Source organism: Cornus florida, unplaced genomic scaffold (assembly GCF_030987335.1).
Source record: "Cornus florida cultivar Cherokee Brave unplaced genomic scaffold, ASM3098733v1 CherokeeBrave_3.0.0_Hap2_Chr07, whole genome shotgun sequence".
Lineage (NCBI taxonomy): Eukaryota > Viridiplantae > Streptophyta > Magnoliopsida > Cornales > Cornaceae > Cornus > Cornus florida.
Genome location: NW_026775577.1, coordinates 84,877,455 through 84,897,016, shown reverse-complemented (window position 1 = coordinate 84,897,016; position 19,562 = coordinate 84,877,455). Strand labels below are relative to the sequence as shown.

The 19,562-nt window shown below is 35.9% G+C and overlaps 2 protein-coding genes across 2 annotated transcripts in view; both read right to left on the bottom strand.

Annotated features, from left to right (window-relative positions):
• Positions 1-266: 266 nt before the first annotated feature.
• LOC132267370 (STOREKEEPER protein-like) lies at positions 267-4,378 on the bottom strand. The gene has a single exon (XM_059768534.1). The coding sequence runs from the start codon at positions 3,076-3,078 to the stop codon at positions 1,591-1,593; it is 1,488 nt and encodes a 495-aa protein (XP_059624517.1). The 5' UTR covers positions 3,079-4,378; the 3' UTR covers positions 267-1,590.
• A 13,858-nt stretch (positions 4,379-18,236) lies between these two features.
• The window catches only part of LOC132267368 (uncharacterized), a 31,058-nt gene continuing 29,732 nt past the window's right edge, over positions 18,237-19,562 (bottom strand). Inside the window, exon 8 of the mRNA XM_059768533.1 lies at positions 18,237-18,559. Within this exon, the coding sequence (XP_059624516.1) occupies positions 18,368-18,559 (192 nt within the window). The 3' untranslated portion in view covers positions 18,237-18,367. The remainder of the gene's footprint in view (positions 18,560-19,562) is intronic.

Sequence of the window (19,562 nt, the reverse complement as noted above, 5' to 3'; positions counted from 1 at the left end):
TTCTTCATGAGTTCATCACTGTTGTGAAGCAGAACTATTGTGAAAAAATATTACCTTCATTTAAATGATGATGTTATTGTAATATTTCTCTATTGTAGCAAGGATTGTGTTGGTGTTTTATTTATTTCATAATTGGTGTGGTATTAGAGTTACAGGAGCATAGAGGAAGCTCTCTTGAATGTGAACTTACCACCATTCCTGTGAGTTGTATGAGAGAATCATTGTCGATAAGGGGTATTTTGCAGACACTGTTTCAACTCATCAAACCTTTCTTAATGCATAATACACCACTTCCAAGTGCCATTGTGTTGCAGACCGCTCCAATTTGGCATGTCTAAGGCAAATGAAGACTTCTGTCAAATAGATGACCGAGTTTAGTCTGTTGAGACCAAGAGAACTTTAAAAAAAAATAGTAATAAAAAAATAATAATAAATACTCCCTAACTTTAACAGGTGAAACTAAAATCTGAAAACAGAAAGGAAATAATATAATATAAGAAAAAGAAAAAGAAAAAAAAAATCAGCCTGAATGTACCATAACAATTATATTTCAGTTGATATAAACTGAGACAATCAACCAAAGGCAAACGGATCCAAAACATTATAATAAAGACATCAGAAAGTAAAAGCCCAAATCCACTAAGCTCAGATCCACCGCTATAACTATCTCCTGGTCATCCCTCACTCTAAAACCTCATCCATCATAACATATACCCATAGGGTCCACCTTCCCTATGCAGCATTTAGAGCCACCTGGATTGACGTGTGATTGAAAGATACCATCATTGGTATTGACTTTTGAAGACTGGCAAACAGTTGGCGTTGGGCTCGAGGAAGTGAGCGCTCTGGCGAAGCACTAGCGGTTGGATCCTTCTGAACCAGTTTCGAACCAGTTTCTAACCGGACTAACAAAAAAGATACCACCACTGAGGGTCGGACACACTTCCTTGGCAGTACTACTCCTTCCGCCATTGCCAACGTTGGACAGTTGCGGCTATAAGACTCATCCATGGATGAAAAGAACAGGATGGAGTAGCTAAAAACTAACCACCAAAATAATAGAACAAGTAACAGAGAACAAAGAGCTTAGAGCATCGCCTGTATGAGATCCTTTCTGCGTTTCTTTGTTTTCTCTGTCAGCTGACTGATACTGAGGGAAGGAGAGAGAGAGAGAGAAGCACCAGCAAAGTCACCAGGAAGCAAAAAGGAAACAGGTAAAAGTAAAAACTAGAAGATTAATAGAGCAAGCTGCATGAATACCCGGATTGAAAGTATAGATCGGCTGTTCCTCGGTAGAAATACTTCCAACTCCCAAAAAACCCATTGGGTACCACCATCACCGCACACCCAATTTTACCAAAAATCAACCAAACCACACACTTCGCTTGTGTTAGCAACTGAGACAATCAACCAAAGGCTAACGGATCCAAAACATTAGAAGAAAATAATTTTTCTAACCGTTATTGTCAAAGCCCAGAATCTTAAATATATAAAACTAATGCCATTCTAGTAAACACAAAATTTGACAACTCCAAACCAAATATAAGCACCCAATTTTACCAAAAATCCACACTAACCTCAACCAAAACTCTAGCAGTTGCCCGACTTCATTGCATCCAACACTAGTTTAGTCTGTTGATGAATTAAGTCAACATGTTTTAGGTATAATTCCATTTCATGAATCTGCAAATTTCTCCACTTCTCCTCCATCTTCTTTGCCTTTGCACTTCCAATCAAAGTCATTCCTTCCTCCAACAATTTCCTCCCAGACTCCGACAACGCGTGGTTTGCCCACTGCAATGACTCATTCAATCTGGGATACATGGACAAAAAATTCTCTCCACTAGCCTTTACTCCACCACTAGCTGCTGCTACTTCTACACCACCCCATATCTTCTTTGAGAGCTCAAATATCTTGCGCTCATGGGGCTTAGAGAAAAACGGATTCCTGCCTTTTCCTGCATTTTTACTGTACTTTTTCTTCAGCCTACCCATTTTATCAGTCAATTGTTTCCTTAACGGAACAACATGAAGATAATTTTTGATATATTCATAAAAGGCACCCATATCAGTATATGCATCACCCCCATCACTCGATTTGTACTGGATCATTCCCATCAAGAGTGCAATTTCATCCTCCTCCCTCCAGAACCTACTAAAAACAGACTTCTTCTCTTCCATAGCTTGACTGCCATTGTCAACCTTTCTCTTCTTCCTCTGCCGCTCCGGTATGTCATTTTGTTCCGACGTCTCCGCCGGACGTTTCACAGCAGGTTTTGGGAGGGGCTTGGAAGAGCGGCAATCAGATTTACATTCAGATTCTGATTCTGATTCTGAATGAGAATCTTCTTCAGAACTGGTTGAATTGGATTTTTGGACAGTCTTGTCAACAGCAGGCAGAGGACTATTTCCCACTTTTCCTTCATCTTCATCATCTTCTTCTTCTTCTTCTGCTTTGTCACTCACAGATTCGTCTTCACCTTCATCATCTTCTTGTTCCTGCGCTCCTGCTTCTGATTCTGATTCATCATTTTCTTCTTCTGCGTCTTCATTTCGTTCCGACGTCCCTGCCGGACGTTTCACAGCAGGCTTTGGGAGGGGTTTATATTCAGATTCAGATTCTGAATGAGAATCTTCTTCAGAACTGGTTGAATTGGATTTTTGGACAGTCTGGTCAACAGGCAGAGGACTATTTCCCACTTTTTCTTCATCTTCTTCTTCTTCTGCTTTGTCACTCACAGATTCGTCTTCACCTTCGTCATCTTCACCTTCATCATCTCCAACATCTTCTTGTTCCTGCCCTCCTGCTACTGATTCGGATTCATCATTTTCTTCTTCTGCGTCTTCATTTTTGCTGTTTGTATTAATCTTCTCTTCTTCTGCATTTGTTTCCTCCACCTTCTCATCATCATCATCATCTTCTTCTTCATCACGGTTTGTTGTAACCGTGTTCTTCTCTTCTTTTTGTTGGTCGGTGGTGTTGTTCATTTGCTCATCTGTTTGTTGTTGGTTGTTGGTGTTGGAATTCATTATCTTATTTTTCAGATGATGCAACAGGAGGGGAAGTTTGTATAGCATATGTGTATCAGTAGTGTGTATGTTAATCTATAGAGAGAGATGGAATATTTCCCTAGCTAGAGAAACCAATATACACGGTAGCTTGATTTTACTCCTTAATTGAAGTCGAATATATATATATATATATATATAGTAAATAGCAGCTTATATAAGAAGGTGGTTCGTCAACTAGGTTTAGGTTTTCTAAAAGAATTGAAATACCCAATTAATTAATTAATTAAGAGTACCCAATTAATGACCTGTCATGCGCTTGATAATTGCAGTCTTTTCATCTTCTTTTTTTTAGCAGTATTTTTTATTTTTTTTTAAAGATTTTTGTTACTGAGTGATATGACCATTATTGAGAGGGATTTATTACTTATGTTGGATTCTATTTAGCAAATGAAAAAAAAAAAAAAAAAAACTAGTTTTATCATTACTCGTTTAAAAAAAAATTCTTTCAACATGGGTTATGGCGTGACCTTCTGAGTTCTTCCAACGCAAGATTTAGGTTTTCATAATACTTATAGAGTAGTCAATTAGGTTTTCCTCCATTGCATATTTCTTTGCAGTCTTTTCATCATTCTTTTATTTTTTATTTATTTTTATTTTGTGGTAAGAAAATTGTATTAGGTGATATGGACCATTATTGAGATAATAATAATCAACATAAGAGAAGAAGAGGGATTTTATTCTTATATATGTTAAACACTGTTTAGCAATCAAAAAAGACAAAAAAAATAAATAATGAAATTATAAAAAATAAATAAATAATGAAATTATAAAAAAAAAAAAAATACTGCCTATAATTGTATCATTCATTACTCTTTTTTAAAATTTTCTTTGTGAAAAATATTTTATTTGAACAACGGCAGCTTAATTTTAGTCCTTAATTGAAGCAGCTTATATAAGAAGGTTGTTGGTTCGTCAACTAGGTTTAGGTTTTATAAAAGAATTAATTAAGAGTAGCCAATTAATGAGTTCCTCCAATTAATTAATTAAGAGTAGCCAATTACTGACCTGTCCTCCTTTGTTATTCCATTGCACGCTACATGCGCCTGATATTTGAAGTCTTTTCATCTTTCTTTTTTTTTTGGTGGAAGTAAAATGCGATTAATTTTTGTTATTGAGTGATATAGGTCATATGACCATTATTGAGAGGGATTTTATTCTTATGTTGAATTCTATTTAGCAAATAAAAAAAAGAAAAAAGAAAAAAAAAGTTTTATTATTACTCACATCTCTCAATATGGTTATGGTGTCTGTGTGACCTTTTGAGTTCCTCCGCAAGGTTTATGGTTTCGTAATACGGATGGAACAAGCAATTAATGACCTTACCTTTTATGTCAAGCGCATCTTTGCATTAATGTTCAAAATACAAGGTAAGTGGAGGGCCAATGGCCCCCCCAGCTTGTGAGGTCTTCACGCTTTTATATTTTATTAGCAGAATCAATGTGCGTTATACTTGATGATAATTCTATCCTTAATTTCTTACAAATAAATGATTGCAGTCCACTGGTAAATTTTATTTTATTTTTTATAAAAAAAAATACTCCATTTATTTGAATTGAGATGGTTTTGGACCCTTAAAAATTAGAAAATAATTTTATTAGTTATTTTCAATTTTAATCATTGGATGAAATTCAATAAACTGAAATTAAAGTCCCCGCATGTTGCTCCTTACTCACCAAGAAGCAACTTAATAGTCACACACACACACACACACACACACACACATATATATATAATGGACGTTGATGATGCGGTCTCTACAATCCAACACGAATACACAAGTTCTAACAGACACGGAAGCCAAGAAGTCAGATAAGCTACAGTTACGAAGCGATATGGATAATAATAAGTTCTTCAGATCCGTATTGTATTAGAATAAGAAGATTAATTCCCTTATCAAATACTATAATCTATTCTATAAAAAGGGTAACCAGCCAATTCAAAATGTACGTAAACAATATCCCTAAAAGAGTCCATTGGTTTTTCTGGTCTTGTACTAACTTGACCGTCGGAGACTCTTGGGCCGGTCCTGTACCGGTGCTTTTTCGACGACGCTTTCTCTTCTCTGCAGGTAACGACGTCGTTCTGGGTCGTGACCGAATCTTGCATCATCAGTTGGCGCCGTCTGTGGGAAACGCGAATATTTGTTTCCTGAAAAACAATGGTTCAGTTGTGATCCGGAGTCCAACTCGGAGAAGGAAGCCAGCACCTTTCACGCCTTGACAGCGGAAGTCAATCACAGCATGGTGGTAGCAGCCACCATCAACAGTGTCAAGGCGGAAATCAATCACAGCATAGTGATGGCAACCACCGTCAACAGCGTTAAGTCGCAAATCAATCACAACATGGAGATGACGGTAGCCGTCAACCACATAACGATGAGAACCAGTCGCGTCACAACGATGGTCATCAATCGTATCATGATGATAATCAACCTCATCACAAGAATGACAGACCTCACGTTAGTCAGTCTTGCGCGAGAGAAGATCAGTCTGAGCATGCATCCCGTCAAGGTAACGCCTCCAGGCGGGTTCTAAACGATGGGAAAATTGTCACGTTAGAACAACAAGTTCAGAACCTTACTCAAGGTATGAATCAGTTGGTCCAGCAAAACACAACAATCATGCAACACTTGGCCATCCCTGTAATACCCTCTAAAGGTAACGATGACAGCGATAGAGTAGACTATAGTCAAGCGGGAGGTCGACAGGGAGACCTGCGCACTTCCACACCTCGTTCCAGAGATATGTCTGATGCTGGAGAACGCACTGAAGCAACTTACATCGATCAGGTTGGGTTATGGTTTATGTAGTCTAGTACTTATAGGTTAGTGTATTATTTTATATAAATTAATAAAATAATATTGGTGGAGACATAGATGATTTGTCAAAGCTTAAATTTTGGATATGTAATTTAAATAATCAAAATTATTATTGGGTTTTAGATTTATTATATTATTCCTTTAATTGTAATTTGTTGCTTAAATGATTAAACTACTGTTTATGATGGAATTAAGGTGAGTGGAGTTTATGTTTTAAGAAAATTATGTTGATGTATTGGTTTATGTTTGATTATTAATTAATCATTGGTTAATTTGTGGTTTTAACATTTTAATGTACTTATTAATGGATAGGAGTATTGTATTATATATAAGTGTTTATATCTATGTGTATCATCATATATTAAAGTTAAAACTTTATTAGGGTTGGTTTTGTTATAGATAATTTGTTTATTGGTTTTCAGATGCTTTATAGAGAGAGCTTGCTCGTAGGGTTTAACCCGCGATTTATTTTTCAAGTGATTAGAAGTTCAAGTCTCAAGGTGAGGATCCGCAGCTGGAGGACTTATCCATTCTTTCGGTTTATTTACAATTAGGATATTATTATTATTTCATTTGATGTTGGTATTTAATAATAAACTTCCGGATAGTGGATTTTTGGTTAAGGGGTCCTTGAGTTACAGGATTTCCGAGTTGTAAATTTTGGAGGGTTATTAATGGAACTATTATTTAATAGATTTTTCTTAAACGAGTTATTTATTCTTTTTTTTTTTTTTTTGTACTCTGTGCTTGTTTGAAATACTTTAATTGTTTTGATATCCCTTTATTTTGTGCGTGGAATTGATCAACACGTGTTCCAAAATTAGGGGGTTTCAGAGTTGGTATCAAAGCTTGACCCAGCCGGAAATGTGCCGACGGGGATGTCGGGCCTCCAAAAGGGGTGGATTGTGATGACCCTGTAGGCGGATGCGAGACACTGGCATGCTACCACACTGGCGAGCTACAGGTGCATAATCCCACATCACCTGGGTAAGGGAAAGGTGAAGTGCTTATATGTAGGTGTGTCACTCCAATTGATATGAGGCCTTTTAAGGTAAAGCCCAAGAGCAAAACCGTGCGGGCTCAGGCCCAAAGCGGACAATATCATACCATGTGGTGTAGTGGGTCATTACATCAATCACCAATTGATGCCATCCACACCATATCCTACCATCCACAACAACATAATTATTACACCAGTGCCAGTTAGGTCTAATTCTTCCACTGATCCGATCAAACTTTGCTCTTTGAACCCTTGTCTCCATTAGGTAAACAAGTGACAAAGAGAGCTTGCTCAACCAAGAGTGGACCTCATATTGCATCCCCCTCCTGTTGAGACCCCTCACATTCTACATTCCAATCGTAATGATACAGTTGGTAGTGGAACAGCTCCACCAGCCACCACACCTTTAGTGATTCTAGCATTAATAACTTCATTCTCAGCCTCCTTTTCATATTCTTCTTTTTTTTGTTTTTTGGTTAGAGGAGTGACCTCTTGAGAGCTATTCACTGCAACCTCCTTCCCTTTGTCCTGATTTAGCAACCCTTACAGGAGAATTGATGGGCTGCAGTCCATGATTAACTTCGTTGGGGCTATCCCCTGCAACCTTCTCCCCTCTGTCTTGATTAACATCCTTGACAGGAGACACCACCACTGAAGACACCATTGGATTGTGCTGCAATCCATCATGATCAAAGGTTTTCCCTATATAAATATCCTCTTCCTGCACCACAGCTGCACTGTTGTCCTCCTCCTGGATCACATCATTAGCAGGCCTTACTTGACCATCAAAGCCTGGATGCTCTGCATTACTATCCTCCTCAAAACCCACTGTGACCATAACATTTACTTCCTTAGAAGCTGTATCTCCTTGAAATGGAATTAAAGCCAGAGTATCATTAACTTGTTTCGTATCCCTATCCATTTCTCCTCCACATTATCACCAGGATCCCTTACAATTAAGTCCTCTCCCACAGGAATCAATTTCCCATTCTGCTTGACAACCCATTCTGAGGTCACCTTATTTATTCTGAACCTGCATTATGCATTTACCTTCCGAGTGGTAATAACCATTACACCTCCTGCATAATTGAGGTTTCCAATCATATTCCACAAATACCTCACACTCTGTTTGTGACGGCCCTGGTTTTTCAAGCCAGTGCGTCGTGTGATGAACCAAAGATTGACCCGATAGCGGATCCAGATGCGGAAGCAAGAAACAAGACAACGGTCTCCCAAGGCACAACACACCTCTAAGACACTTTAATGACTTTCCATGAGGTCGTGGAATTCAATGAGAACTGATGCGGAAGCAAAAGATCGAAAAAATAACAATTAAGCCCCCAGGGGAAAAATAGTCATTTTACATAGAAATGACGTCCCTAGAATGTATATCATTCCTGAAACACATCCGTGACTTTCCCAAGAAGTCACGGGACTCAAAAGAAAGTAGCGGAAGCGGAAAACAAGAAAAATCGAACAAAAATAGCCCCAAGGGCAATATAGTCATTTTTAAAAATATAGATTTAGGTGTCATCGAGCACACCGCTAGAAAGACAACGACAAACTAATCAAGATGGACTCAAGAATCGCATGATTCGGAGTCCGGACGAAGGAGAAACAGCAAGACGAAGAAAAACGAGCACTTAAGGCTAAAAGGGTAAATTAGTAATTATCCAAAAAGATCCAAGTTTTACCGAGTACACCGTTGGAAAGATCAAAGAAAAGTTCACTCGATTTGGAGTCCGGACGAAGGAGAACGAGAGAAAACAAAAATCGACGTCACGACGTCGAGACGAGGCACCACGAGCACCCCACGAGCATCCTGACATACACCATGACATGCTAGGGGAAGAAAAAGATTCAGCCAGAACTGAGAGCTGAAACGAGGTCCGAAACGATTTTTTCTGGAAAAATACGAAAAAGAAACCCTCTCTAAAATCGAGTTTTCTACCCGACTTGAGGAAGGAAACAAAAAAAACATACTACTAAATACCTAAAATGGCCCTAGATTAGAAGAGGTCAAGAGGGCCAAAAGCTGCTACAGTAACTGTCCACATCTTAGAGCAGAAACGGGCTATCAAACGAATTTTTTTGGAAAAATACGAAAAATAAACCCCCCCCTAAAATCACGTTTTCTATCCAACCACATGGAAGAAAACTAAAAAAACACATTGTGAAATACCCAGAATGCCCCTAGATCAGAAAAGTGCAAAAAAAAAAACCCAACTAATGCCTTATGGAATTTTTGAATCTGTCAACAACTGAGAGCAAAAATGAGCTAGTAGGTGGATTTTTCTGGAAAAACACGAAAAAGAAACCCCTCCCAAAATCAAATTTTCTACTCGGAAACTTAGAAGAAAATGAAAAAAAAATACACTGTGAAATGGCCAAAATGCCCCTAGATCAGAAAAAGGTTAAAAACTCAAAAAAATGCAACTTTGCACCAAGTATGCATTTGACCCTAAATGCATTTCTAGGTTGAAACGAATGTGCACGCAAATGTAATAAATGATTCTAAGCGCACGGGAATGGTCCACGGCTCCCGAGAAGGCCTGACTCAAAATTCGACCCCCCAACGGCCAAAAATGATAAAAATGAACTTGGAATCGGAATTTTGAAAACCAAAAATGTGAAATAGTATCAAATTACCGTTTGGCCCTTGGCCACACTTCATACATGATTAATGAGACCCTATGGAAGAAAAAGAATGGAATTCCTACACCCGATGCAAACATGGTTAAGCAATGACTTGCGATTTTTCAATATTTCATAATATTTCATGAAGTCAAGAATTTCATAAGATGCAATATAAATGTCATTGACCTCCGGCCTCACCTCTTACAAGTCAAATACATCGTAAAAGGTATACTTATGTACACATTAGATATATGGAATCAAGGATACAAATTTTGACATATAAGGCTACAAAATGACATTTCCATCCTAACATTTGCATGAAATGTAAACTTAAAAACTAAAAGTCATCCAAGGAATGATGAGCATCATGAACCAAGTCTTCGTACCTGAAAAATGCCCCGATAACTTTGGGGTGAGTAACATAAAGCTACTTATAGGAGATGAGCATGCATAGACCTAACATTTACAAAATTATCACCTTAAAGTAAAACAAATCAAATGGGCTCATACCACCTAACGTCTATGTCAAAGTGAAACTAAGGGAGCATCTTAAGCTACCTTAGAGTATTTCTCGCACAAACCACACATCATTCATGCAATTTAAACGACATAGGAGCACTTTGTGTAACGCAACAAGACATAGGTATCCAAAGTTATTAACTTTTAACCTAGAATGCGATAACTACTGAAACGGTTCATGCCACCTAGAATCTAAGTCAAGATGCTTATATAGGATCATTCCTAAGTCATATCAACATGAAGCAACATGAATCACGATATTTATGAAATTGAACAAAGTTGGGATAATCCAAAGAACACGACAAGTTTATAATTTAGCATGAATCGCATTATCAATGAAATTGAATAAGGTTTGGAATAATCCATACAACACGAAAAGAAGAGTACTTGAATACAAGGATCACATTATCAATGCAATTAATATGATTGGAACATTCTAATTAACACGACAAGAATAATACATGAAATCAAGGATAAGACATAATATCTATGCAATTAACAAGATTGGAGCATTTCACATAACACGACAAGTTTTAATCTTCGAGGAATAGCAACTTGAAATTTAAAGAGTGAAATCAACCAATGTGGATACTCAGATATCGCCCGGATTAAAACCATACTCTTGGGATCACTTTAGGGTTACTAACCCATGGGTACCTTCCCCTAGTGCGCACTATAGTATAGGGAGCTCTCTATCTCCCATATTAGAACCAAGTCCTAGCTATGTCAATTCTTGATTGATATCCCAAGTTCCAAAATCAACAAGTTGTGTAAATCAAGATACAAGTAATGCATTAACCACGTTTCATACACAACCAAGATTTTGGAAACACACAAGTCATACCCTTAATTCTCAACTATGATGGCATGTGAAATGTTAAGAGATTATGGTATGCATCTACATAGACTACAAACTAGGATTTAAAACACAAGGGATCCATTGATATAAATATACCACAAGTATAAGATTAATGATTTAATTATTTACTAAGCAATACATGGATAATTAAATCATTCCAAGACAATTGTGCTAATCTATTAAACACATTAATGGAGTCAGGTTACAAGAAGTCTAGATACATGATAAAAAGCTAAAACCCCATGAAACACAAGTTACAACCATGTGAATTAAGTTCCATATAAAGAAAATAATTAAATATAAGTTTTAAAACTTATCCGATTATTCTCAATTTGATACACGTGAAGGAACTTGTCAAGGAAATCATGAATACCAAGTTAGAAACTTAATCAAGCTCATGGAACCATTGAATATGTTTTAATTAATTCTTTTAATTAAAGTATGTTATAAAACATGCCAAGACTTGATTAAATAGCCTAATGCAAGTGATTTCCATGCAAGTTACAACCATGATAATTAAACCTTCATACAAAAATAATAATAAATGAAAGATTTCAAAAGCTAATCAAATATTCCCGATTTAATATATGTGAAAGTATATGGCATGCACATCAATAATATCAAGTCAGAAATCCAATTGAGTGAATAGTACACTTAGAATAAATTAATTATCTCAAGATTTTAAAACACCTCCGATTACTCTCAAATTCACATATGTTGAAGAGTATGCTAGGGCTTAATATAATATGATAGCACATATTGATTTCAAGCTAGATAAGACCATATGAATTAAATTTTCATTCAAGAAAAATATTAAATAAAAGTTTCAATACTTATGCAAATGCTCTCAATTTAATATATGTCAATGAACATATCAAGGAGTAATTTAATATCATGCCACATGTTTAAACCAAGTTATAACCAACTGGGAAAATCAAATCTCACACAAGAAAAATAAATAATAAAATCTCTAGATTTAATACAAAGACATGTAATTGAGTTGTATAAGCATCAATAGCATGCAATACAACAAGAATATAAATTATAACAACCCCTACCTCAATTTGAGATGAAAATCTCAATTCCCCACAGAAAGAAAAGTGCTCTGAATCCAACGATACCATAGGGTTATGTCGGGGACAAGGAGAGGAACAACTTTAACCTTTGAGGTACCATGAAAATCCAAATCCGAACTTGAAACCCAAACTTAAAAGTGGTCGGAAATGAATTCTAATAAGGGGGAAAGGTAGAGTACGACGAGGCCTACAATAAAGGTTAAGGCGGAAGACTTTTTACAAAGGAAATCAAGTGGAGGAAAAGAAGAAAGGGTGGCAGCCCCTTGGGCAGCAATGGCCGCCGGCCATGAAGTGGAGAAGAAGGCTGAAAAATCTGATTTTAAAAATTAGGGCAACCTATTTATAGAAATCTCAAAAACTGCCCCGACGGGTCCAGAAAAGTGGAATTTGAGCAAACGCGCTCAAACGGAAAAAATCCGTGAATGAAAAAGAACCAAAATGAAAAAAAATGAATAACGAAAGAAATGAAATTAAAAACTAAGTCTCGAGTAGAGAGATATGTCCCGAACAAGTTCGGTAGCAACCAGGGTCAAATCCCTAAAATTGGGAAAAACGTTCGGGAGGAAATTCTAAGAGTACACTACTCGAAGAAATGTAAAAATGAATCCTGTATGAGGATCCAGGCTCAAAACGAGATATTTTGCAATAACTTTCGTTAATTGCACAATAGCCCCTCCAAAAAGGGTTAATTGCAAAACTGGCCCAGAAAGAAAATATCTTCTAAAAATATTTTCTTAAAAACCCCTGAAATAAAATATCTTCAAAAGATATTTATGAAAAACACCCCAAGAAAAGAAAAAGATTCTGAAGAACTGTGCATCCATGTCCCTATGGACACCGGGAGCAACTAAAGTACTTTTCTACAAAAGTAAAGATACGTATTTCATGGAAACCACTTAGAATGAAGATACGTGAAGTCAAAAACCAATTCCAAGCACAAAAAGTGATGTTGTGCCAAAAAGTGACAAACGGAGAAAAGACAAAATAGGAAAAGGACGACAAATGAATAGTGTCTAAAAAAGTAAAAATGTGGAAATGACTCGGTCCTTAAAGGAAGTTGTCAATTCAAATGAAAAGGTCTCGGAAACCATTTCTAAGCACTCAAGACGACACCCAGTGACGAGAAACAGAGCTCAGAAAAGAAAATTAAATGAAAAAAAATTTATCCGTAAAATTTGAGAAAAAGGAAATGGAGGAAAATGACCGGGTCATTACACTGTTCGATGAATATCCATATGAACAACTTCAGGTAAATCATCATGAACATTTACTTCCACCATAACTTTACAAAACCCCCACGTTCCCCGGCTAGAGTGGCCTCGTTAGGATAAAGAGGTTTTGAAAACTGAGAGCAAAACCTAGCAATTGACATCTTCCCTCTGCAATGTATAAGAAGCCCAACCAATCTTTACCCAAATAGGTACAAAACCTAATACCTCCTTCTTAAGGTTAACATTTCTCTCCTAACATTTCTAGATCATGGGGTGTCCTTGATAAGTATAGATACGTTGGGTAATGAGATTAACAACATTTTCGTTTTCGAACCTCACCATGAAGAATCCTTTTGGCAAAGATACCATTTTCAGAGCACCTACATTCTTCCAAATCCTTTTGATAAAATCATTGAAGTGTGGAAAATAAGGTCGTTTCCCTACTATATATCCCACTATGGAGTTCTTCCAGCATTCAACCTCCTCCGTTACATCCTCCTCTGTGATCTTAACCACCTGTGCACCCCTATATTATACATAAGAATTGGAATAAAGAGGTAGGAGAAGTTGCACAGCAAAATTCAGTCAAAATAGCAAAAATTTCTAATGAAACAAATGTGAGATATAATATTGTAATTGTCAATATTCAGTGTCAAAACAAGTCTGATTGAGTCGTAATTTTAATTTGGATTTTGAATCTCAAGGTCGGAAGCAGAATTAAAGATGTGAATCATGTTGACATACTTCGGTTTGATGAGAACACATATTAGATTAGGTAAGTATGTGAGAATATTTTTATAAGGTGTGAGTATTTAGGCATGAGCACTTAAGAATTTTTTTCAAAAGATAGTTTTTACAAAAGTGCACTGCTAAAGCAGAACCAGTCACGTCCTCACGCAATCAGTTGCACTATTGTATATTAGAATTCATTTTTGAAGTATAACTCATTACCTTAGCGAAACTGGTTGTGCTACAAAGGAACCAGTTTCTCTTCCCTGGAAGCAAATTGAAAATTATTCTCCTACTCCAATTAGGTTATCTATTTTATCATATTTTTGTGAGACTATTATGCACAAATTAAACTTCTTTTTCAAGTATTTACAGGTCGAAAAATTTTATATAAACACATCTTTTCACTTAGGATTTTCTACGGCCTTTGCATACAATTTTCAGCAATCTTAGAGAGCCAAGTTAGTGAGATTTTCTATATGTTTATTTTTCATATTGAGAGCATATACTATACACGTGAGTGATTTAAGATGTTGTTCATTATCTGATCGGAGTCCAAATCATTGAAGATCCATTGATACCGTTCAGAAAAAGAAGATCTTCTATTTATGTTCATCAATTTAGATTTGAAGAAAAAAAAGGAGGGATCATACTTCGAAGAGGTCAAAACATTCGTGGAGTATTGTTAATCTACTAGCAATCCTTCTACAAAAGTCAAGGGAGTAAGCTTGATGTCATATCCTGAATTTTTACTAGCTCTTTAATTACTATTACGAGCTTACTAATAGTTATTTGAGTTTAAATTCACTCATGCATGGTACACGATACCTATAATTATTCATATTTATTTCTTACCTATTCCTGTTTAGTAAGCAAAGTTTACTATGTGAACTTGTAGCAGTTGATTGAAACGAAGAAAAAGAAGGACTAGCGTGACACATGTTGTGTATGTGTGGTGGCACTTATAGTTAAGATGTGTGCTGATATCAAGTGCGGAGTATGGAGTTTGGTGGATAGTTTATATAAATAATAATATTATATTTCATGCAAGTTGCAAAACAATTAATGATATACATTAATATAGCTGCCAGCACCAGGTCTATATATAAGTATGTGTATCATTGGATTTTCAATAGATATGTTTTATATAGAAGCTTTCTGGTAAGCTTTTGGACAACTGATTGAAGGAATTAAATAGGAGGGTACGAGTAAACTTGGACACATGTCATACACCTATTAAAAGTTTCATATATACCTTATGTTACTTTTACATTTTGGAGTTCTCCGACCAGCATGTTTTAAAACAAAAATTTGTAGAAAAAGAAAAGAAAAATAAGGAAAGAAAACTGTGGGACTAAAGCCGAACTAGAGAGGAGAATAGGGAAAGTGAAAGAGAGTGAGAAAAAGAAGAGAGAACCAGAAAGTGGGTGTTCTGTAAAGAAGGAAGGAAAGTAAAAATAGTGGAAGGAAGAGGAGACAAATAAAAAAAGTTAGGAAAATTCGTGTATGCAATCCTAAAAGGTAGAAAAATTTTGTAATTTTAATTTTATATTGAAAATTTATATCACCTAATTGTTCAATACTTTATTTATTGAGGTGCTCTTGAACAAAATCTCTTTCATTATTACTTTCTTAATTAAGTCGTTAAATTATATGAAGTAATACAATTCTTACTTGATTTTAATTAATGCCCTGAAATTAATCTATATGGTTGTAGTTAGAATTTCAATTACAATTACATACCAAGGCTGGGATTTATATTTGAATTGATGATTAATTGTTTAATTATTTTTAGAATGAATATAACATGGCTATAATGTTGTATAGGCAATGAGAAAAAATTGACAACTTTGACATTACCAAGGGATAAGTAAATAATTCGGGAAATAACCAAGGTGAGTGTACTCACTAGAAGTATACTCTTGAATGTGTTTAATTGAAGTATTGAAACTGTTTATGTGAAATGAAGATGCATATATATAATTTGATTGTATTATATAATGTCCATACTCTGGTCTGGAATGAGAGTAATATATTATATAAGGTCCATACTCTGCCTGGAAGGAGAGTAATATATTATACAAGGTCCATACTCTGGCCTAGAAGGAGAGTACTACATTATATAAGGTCCATACTCTGACCTAGAAGGAGAGTACTATATTTTAAATGCCGGTATAGCTGTAAGTTATATGTTAATAAAGTTTAATTGAAGTTATCAGATAATATTTGTTTATATTACTCTGATGTAGTAGTGTTGCATTCACTGAGCTTTAAGCTCATTCCTTCTATATCTATAATTTTTCAGATACAAGGGTGGATTGTTAGTCTAGAGTCTTGAGTGTGATAGGAAAAAAGAACAATGAAACGTCTTTTGTATAAAATGTAAATATTATAGTAGAATTTAATAGTGTGACTTGTAATTAACGGTTTAGTTTTCTTAGAACTTGCATGGTGGATTTATAGTTTATTTTTTATTATAAACTTTTAAGCAGGCACTGTGATATATGAAGACGTCACGTATGTATGAGGTTAATGCAGATGGTTAGATACATTCCAATTGTTCAATTTATTTAATACTGTAAATTGGGTTGGGGTGTGTCACTTGAGGTCGAGAGCTATTTGACGGGGGAGTTGCAAAGTCGAAGGAAATTGGTTCTTGATAAAATGAGATGGTGTGAGCCTAAGTCGAAATCCATTGTACTTTGCTTCAACTATAGGTGAATCTTTTCGCTTGAGATCGTGTGTCCAAAAATGCATTTTCTAAGAGTTCTAAACTCAAAGAAATACCCTAATCAACTTTCGAGACTCACATAACATGCTAAACGGTGTTCGGCATGCAAAACAAGGCAGAAAATATATAATTACAAAAAATACCAAAAAATTCAAAACGTCACGCTAGCACTCACCTAAGACTATTCTAACCAATTCTTTGATATTCCTTTTCTTTAAGCTTTGGGTTTATGTCTCCATCTTTGTTTTTAATGTCTTTTGGGCTTCGAGATTTTATCTTTAAGCATATCATTCATCTTGGCTTTGCTATTGATCCACTAGCTCACTTGAGTTTCTTATATATATAACCATTTTAGAATAACTCAAGTAGACATTAAATTTAACACCTTCAATGGTTTGTTATCATCAAAATATCTCATTTAGCCCTGATTAGAAACCTTGGGTCAAAAAAAATTATTTAGAAATAAGCCCAATTTAGGGTTACGAACTCATAGGTCCTCTTTATTCATAGGTCCTCTAGAAAAGATGCAGTTATTAGTCACTTCAGTGAGCAATTATCAAATTGATAAACGGTTTGTCAATTTTGTGGAAGGAGTGTGAACATACTGTCATTAAGTAGGCCAAGTGCCACTTCATGCTTTCCTAAGAGCTACTCCGTTGTTAGTTTAATAGTCCTTAACCGGTAATCTATCAACTTAAATCTGAAACTTAACCGGTAATCTATCAACTTAAATCTGAAAATGACTAAGAACTGTCTCATTAGGAGAGAACTAATTTTGAAGACCATTCTATTAATTCTCTCAAGATTTGATTTAAAAATTCATCTCTTCAATTTAAGCTCAAGTTTAAAAAGCCAAAATTTGTGTATTTTGTGAATCCAGTCCAGTTGTCTAACCATCTTTAGGATCTAAGGATCTAATTAGCTAGTTGTCTGTGGGTTCATGCCCAAGTGATTACAGGTTAACAAACGCTTAGTTCGGCGTCCTAGTGATCCTCCCTCCCCGATTTGGAGAAACCCATATCACTCTTTCCAACCACCACTCATTATCCAATGGCTGCACCTAGAACCTTGAATGATTACTTTGCACCCACCACAGCCAACCCACCAAATTGCATTGTTTTCCCCGAGAATATTGTGGCCCAATTTGAGATTAAGCCCACAACGATCAGCCTAGATCAGCCCAAATTTCACGGACTTGAAAGTGAGCAACCTTGTGTCCACTTAGAATGACATTTTTCATGACCAAAACTACCTTCACAGAAAAGCTAGATTCTAAAACTGCATCAAATCACCAACAATTTTTTCCATCAATGCCTTATGCTACACGAGCAATGAAATGCTAAGTGTTGATAAGGTCAACGGTTCAATGATGAGGGCCATGTAGCTGAAGGGAAAAATGAAAAAAATCTAACCCTTAATGAAATAGTAAAAATTAATACCGAACTAAAAACACCAACAATATCGACAAGTCAGTGGCCTAGCGGTACCAAGCCACTACTTCTCAAAGAGAGGTCAGGGGTTCGAGCCTCTGTGGGGCATGTGTGTGTGAGTACCCAACTAAAAAAAAAAAAAACCAACAATCCAAAAAGAAAAAAGACATGAATTCTTGTACTTCTTTATTTAATCTGTTCCTCCTTTCTTCATTTTAAGTGACATTAGTCATACACAATCACCTGTGCACTACTTATTTTGCTTTCCTGTTGCAGAGAACACGACTACATTATCTCAACCACGGCACGACCTATAATACTTCCCTCGTTAAGATCTTGGTATGCCTTGTTTACCTCCTCAAATTTGCATTTTCTTGAAACTGCAGCAGTGAGATTGAAGATACCGCTTTCTGCCAGCTTAACCAACTTCGGAAGATCCTGCCTTGCCCTGCCTCCATAAGAGCCAACTACTTTTATCTGCTTAATGAAATCATGACAATAAAATGAGAAGCTGTTAAACCATAAATAGAGCTGACAAAACTTAAAATACTCGTGTACTTGAAGAAGACACATCATGGCTACAGCACCATCTTAAGCTCAAAGCTAAACTATATAAATTATGTTGCGATATGTGCCATGACATAACCACCTTCCAGATTTTACTAGCACTTCTCAACAATCAGATGATACTTCCAACAACAAAATAATAGCATATTGCTCACTTGCAATTTTGTACTTTCTTTGCTGGAGGGCAAATAAAGACTCGCTGCAATTCACAAATGCATCTCTCTCTCTCTCTCTCTCTCACACACACACACACACACACACACATTATCCATTTAATGGTGAAATCAAGAACTCAAAAACAATGGATGGATAATTTGTTTTGACCTGTATGTTTGTGATCCCCTTTGGACCCCGAATTAATCAACTCAATTTCCATGATATAATCACTCACTTCCTGGTTATAATAGTCAGAGCTCCATTTTATTTTCTATGATAAATTCTTCACACTCAGGGACAACAAAGACTTGACTTCAACCAAAAAAAAAAGGTAAGAAAAAAAAAATGGTAAAGCTTCGAATGAAATCCACCACAAATTTCTATTGAGGTGTAAAATTTTATCATTACTATTGTAAATAGGCACTTCATAGAATAGTTAAAATCCAGTGGCCTTTGACTTGTGATGCAATCTATAAATCATCCAGAGAGCAAGGGTAATGTAGATTCAATAAGATGATGAACTAAAGATGTAACGACACTTTATTACATGGATTCTCCTATTTCTCTTCACATTCCCATATTGACTTGACACGACACAACACAAGACGAGCATGAGTACATGATATGTGTCCGACACACGAAGCCACATCAAACATCCAAATCCATCAAATGGCAAGATTAAAAGAAAAAAACTAACTTTAATAGTAGAGAGAGATGAAAACTATCACTAACATTAGTTCGAAACTCTTTTGTTTTA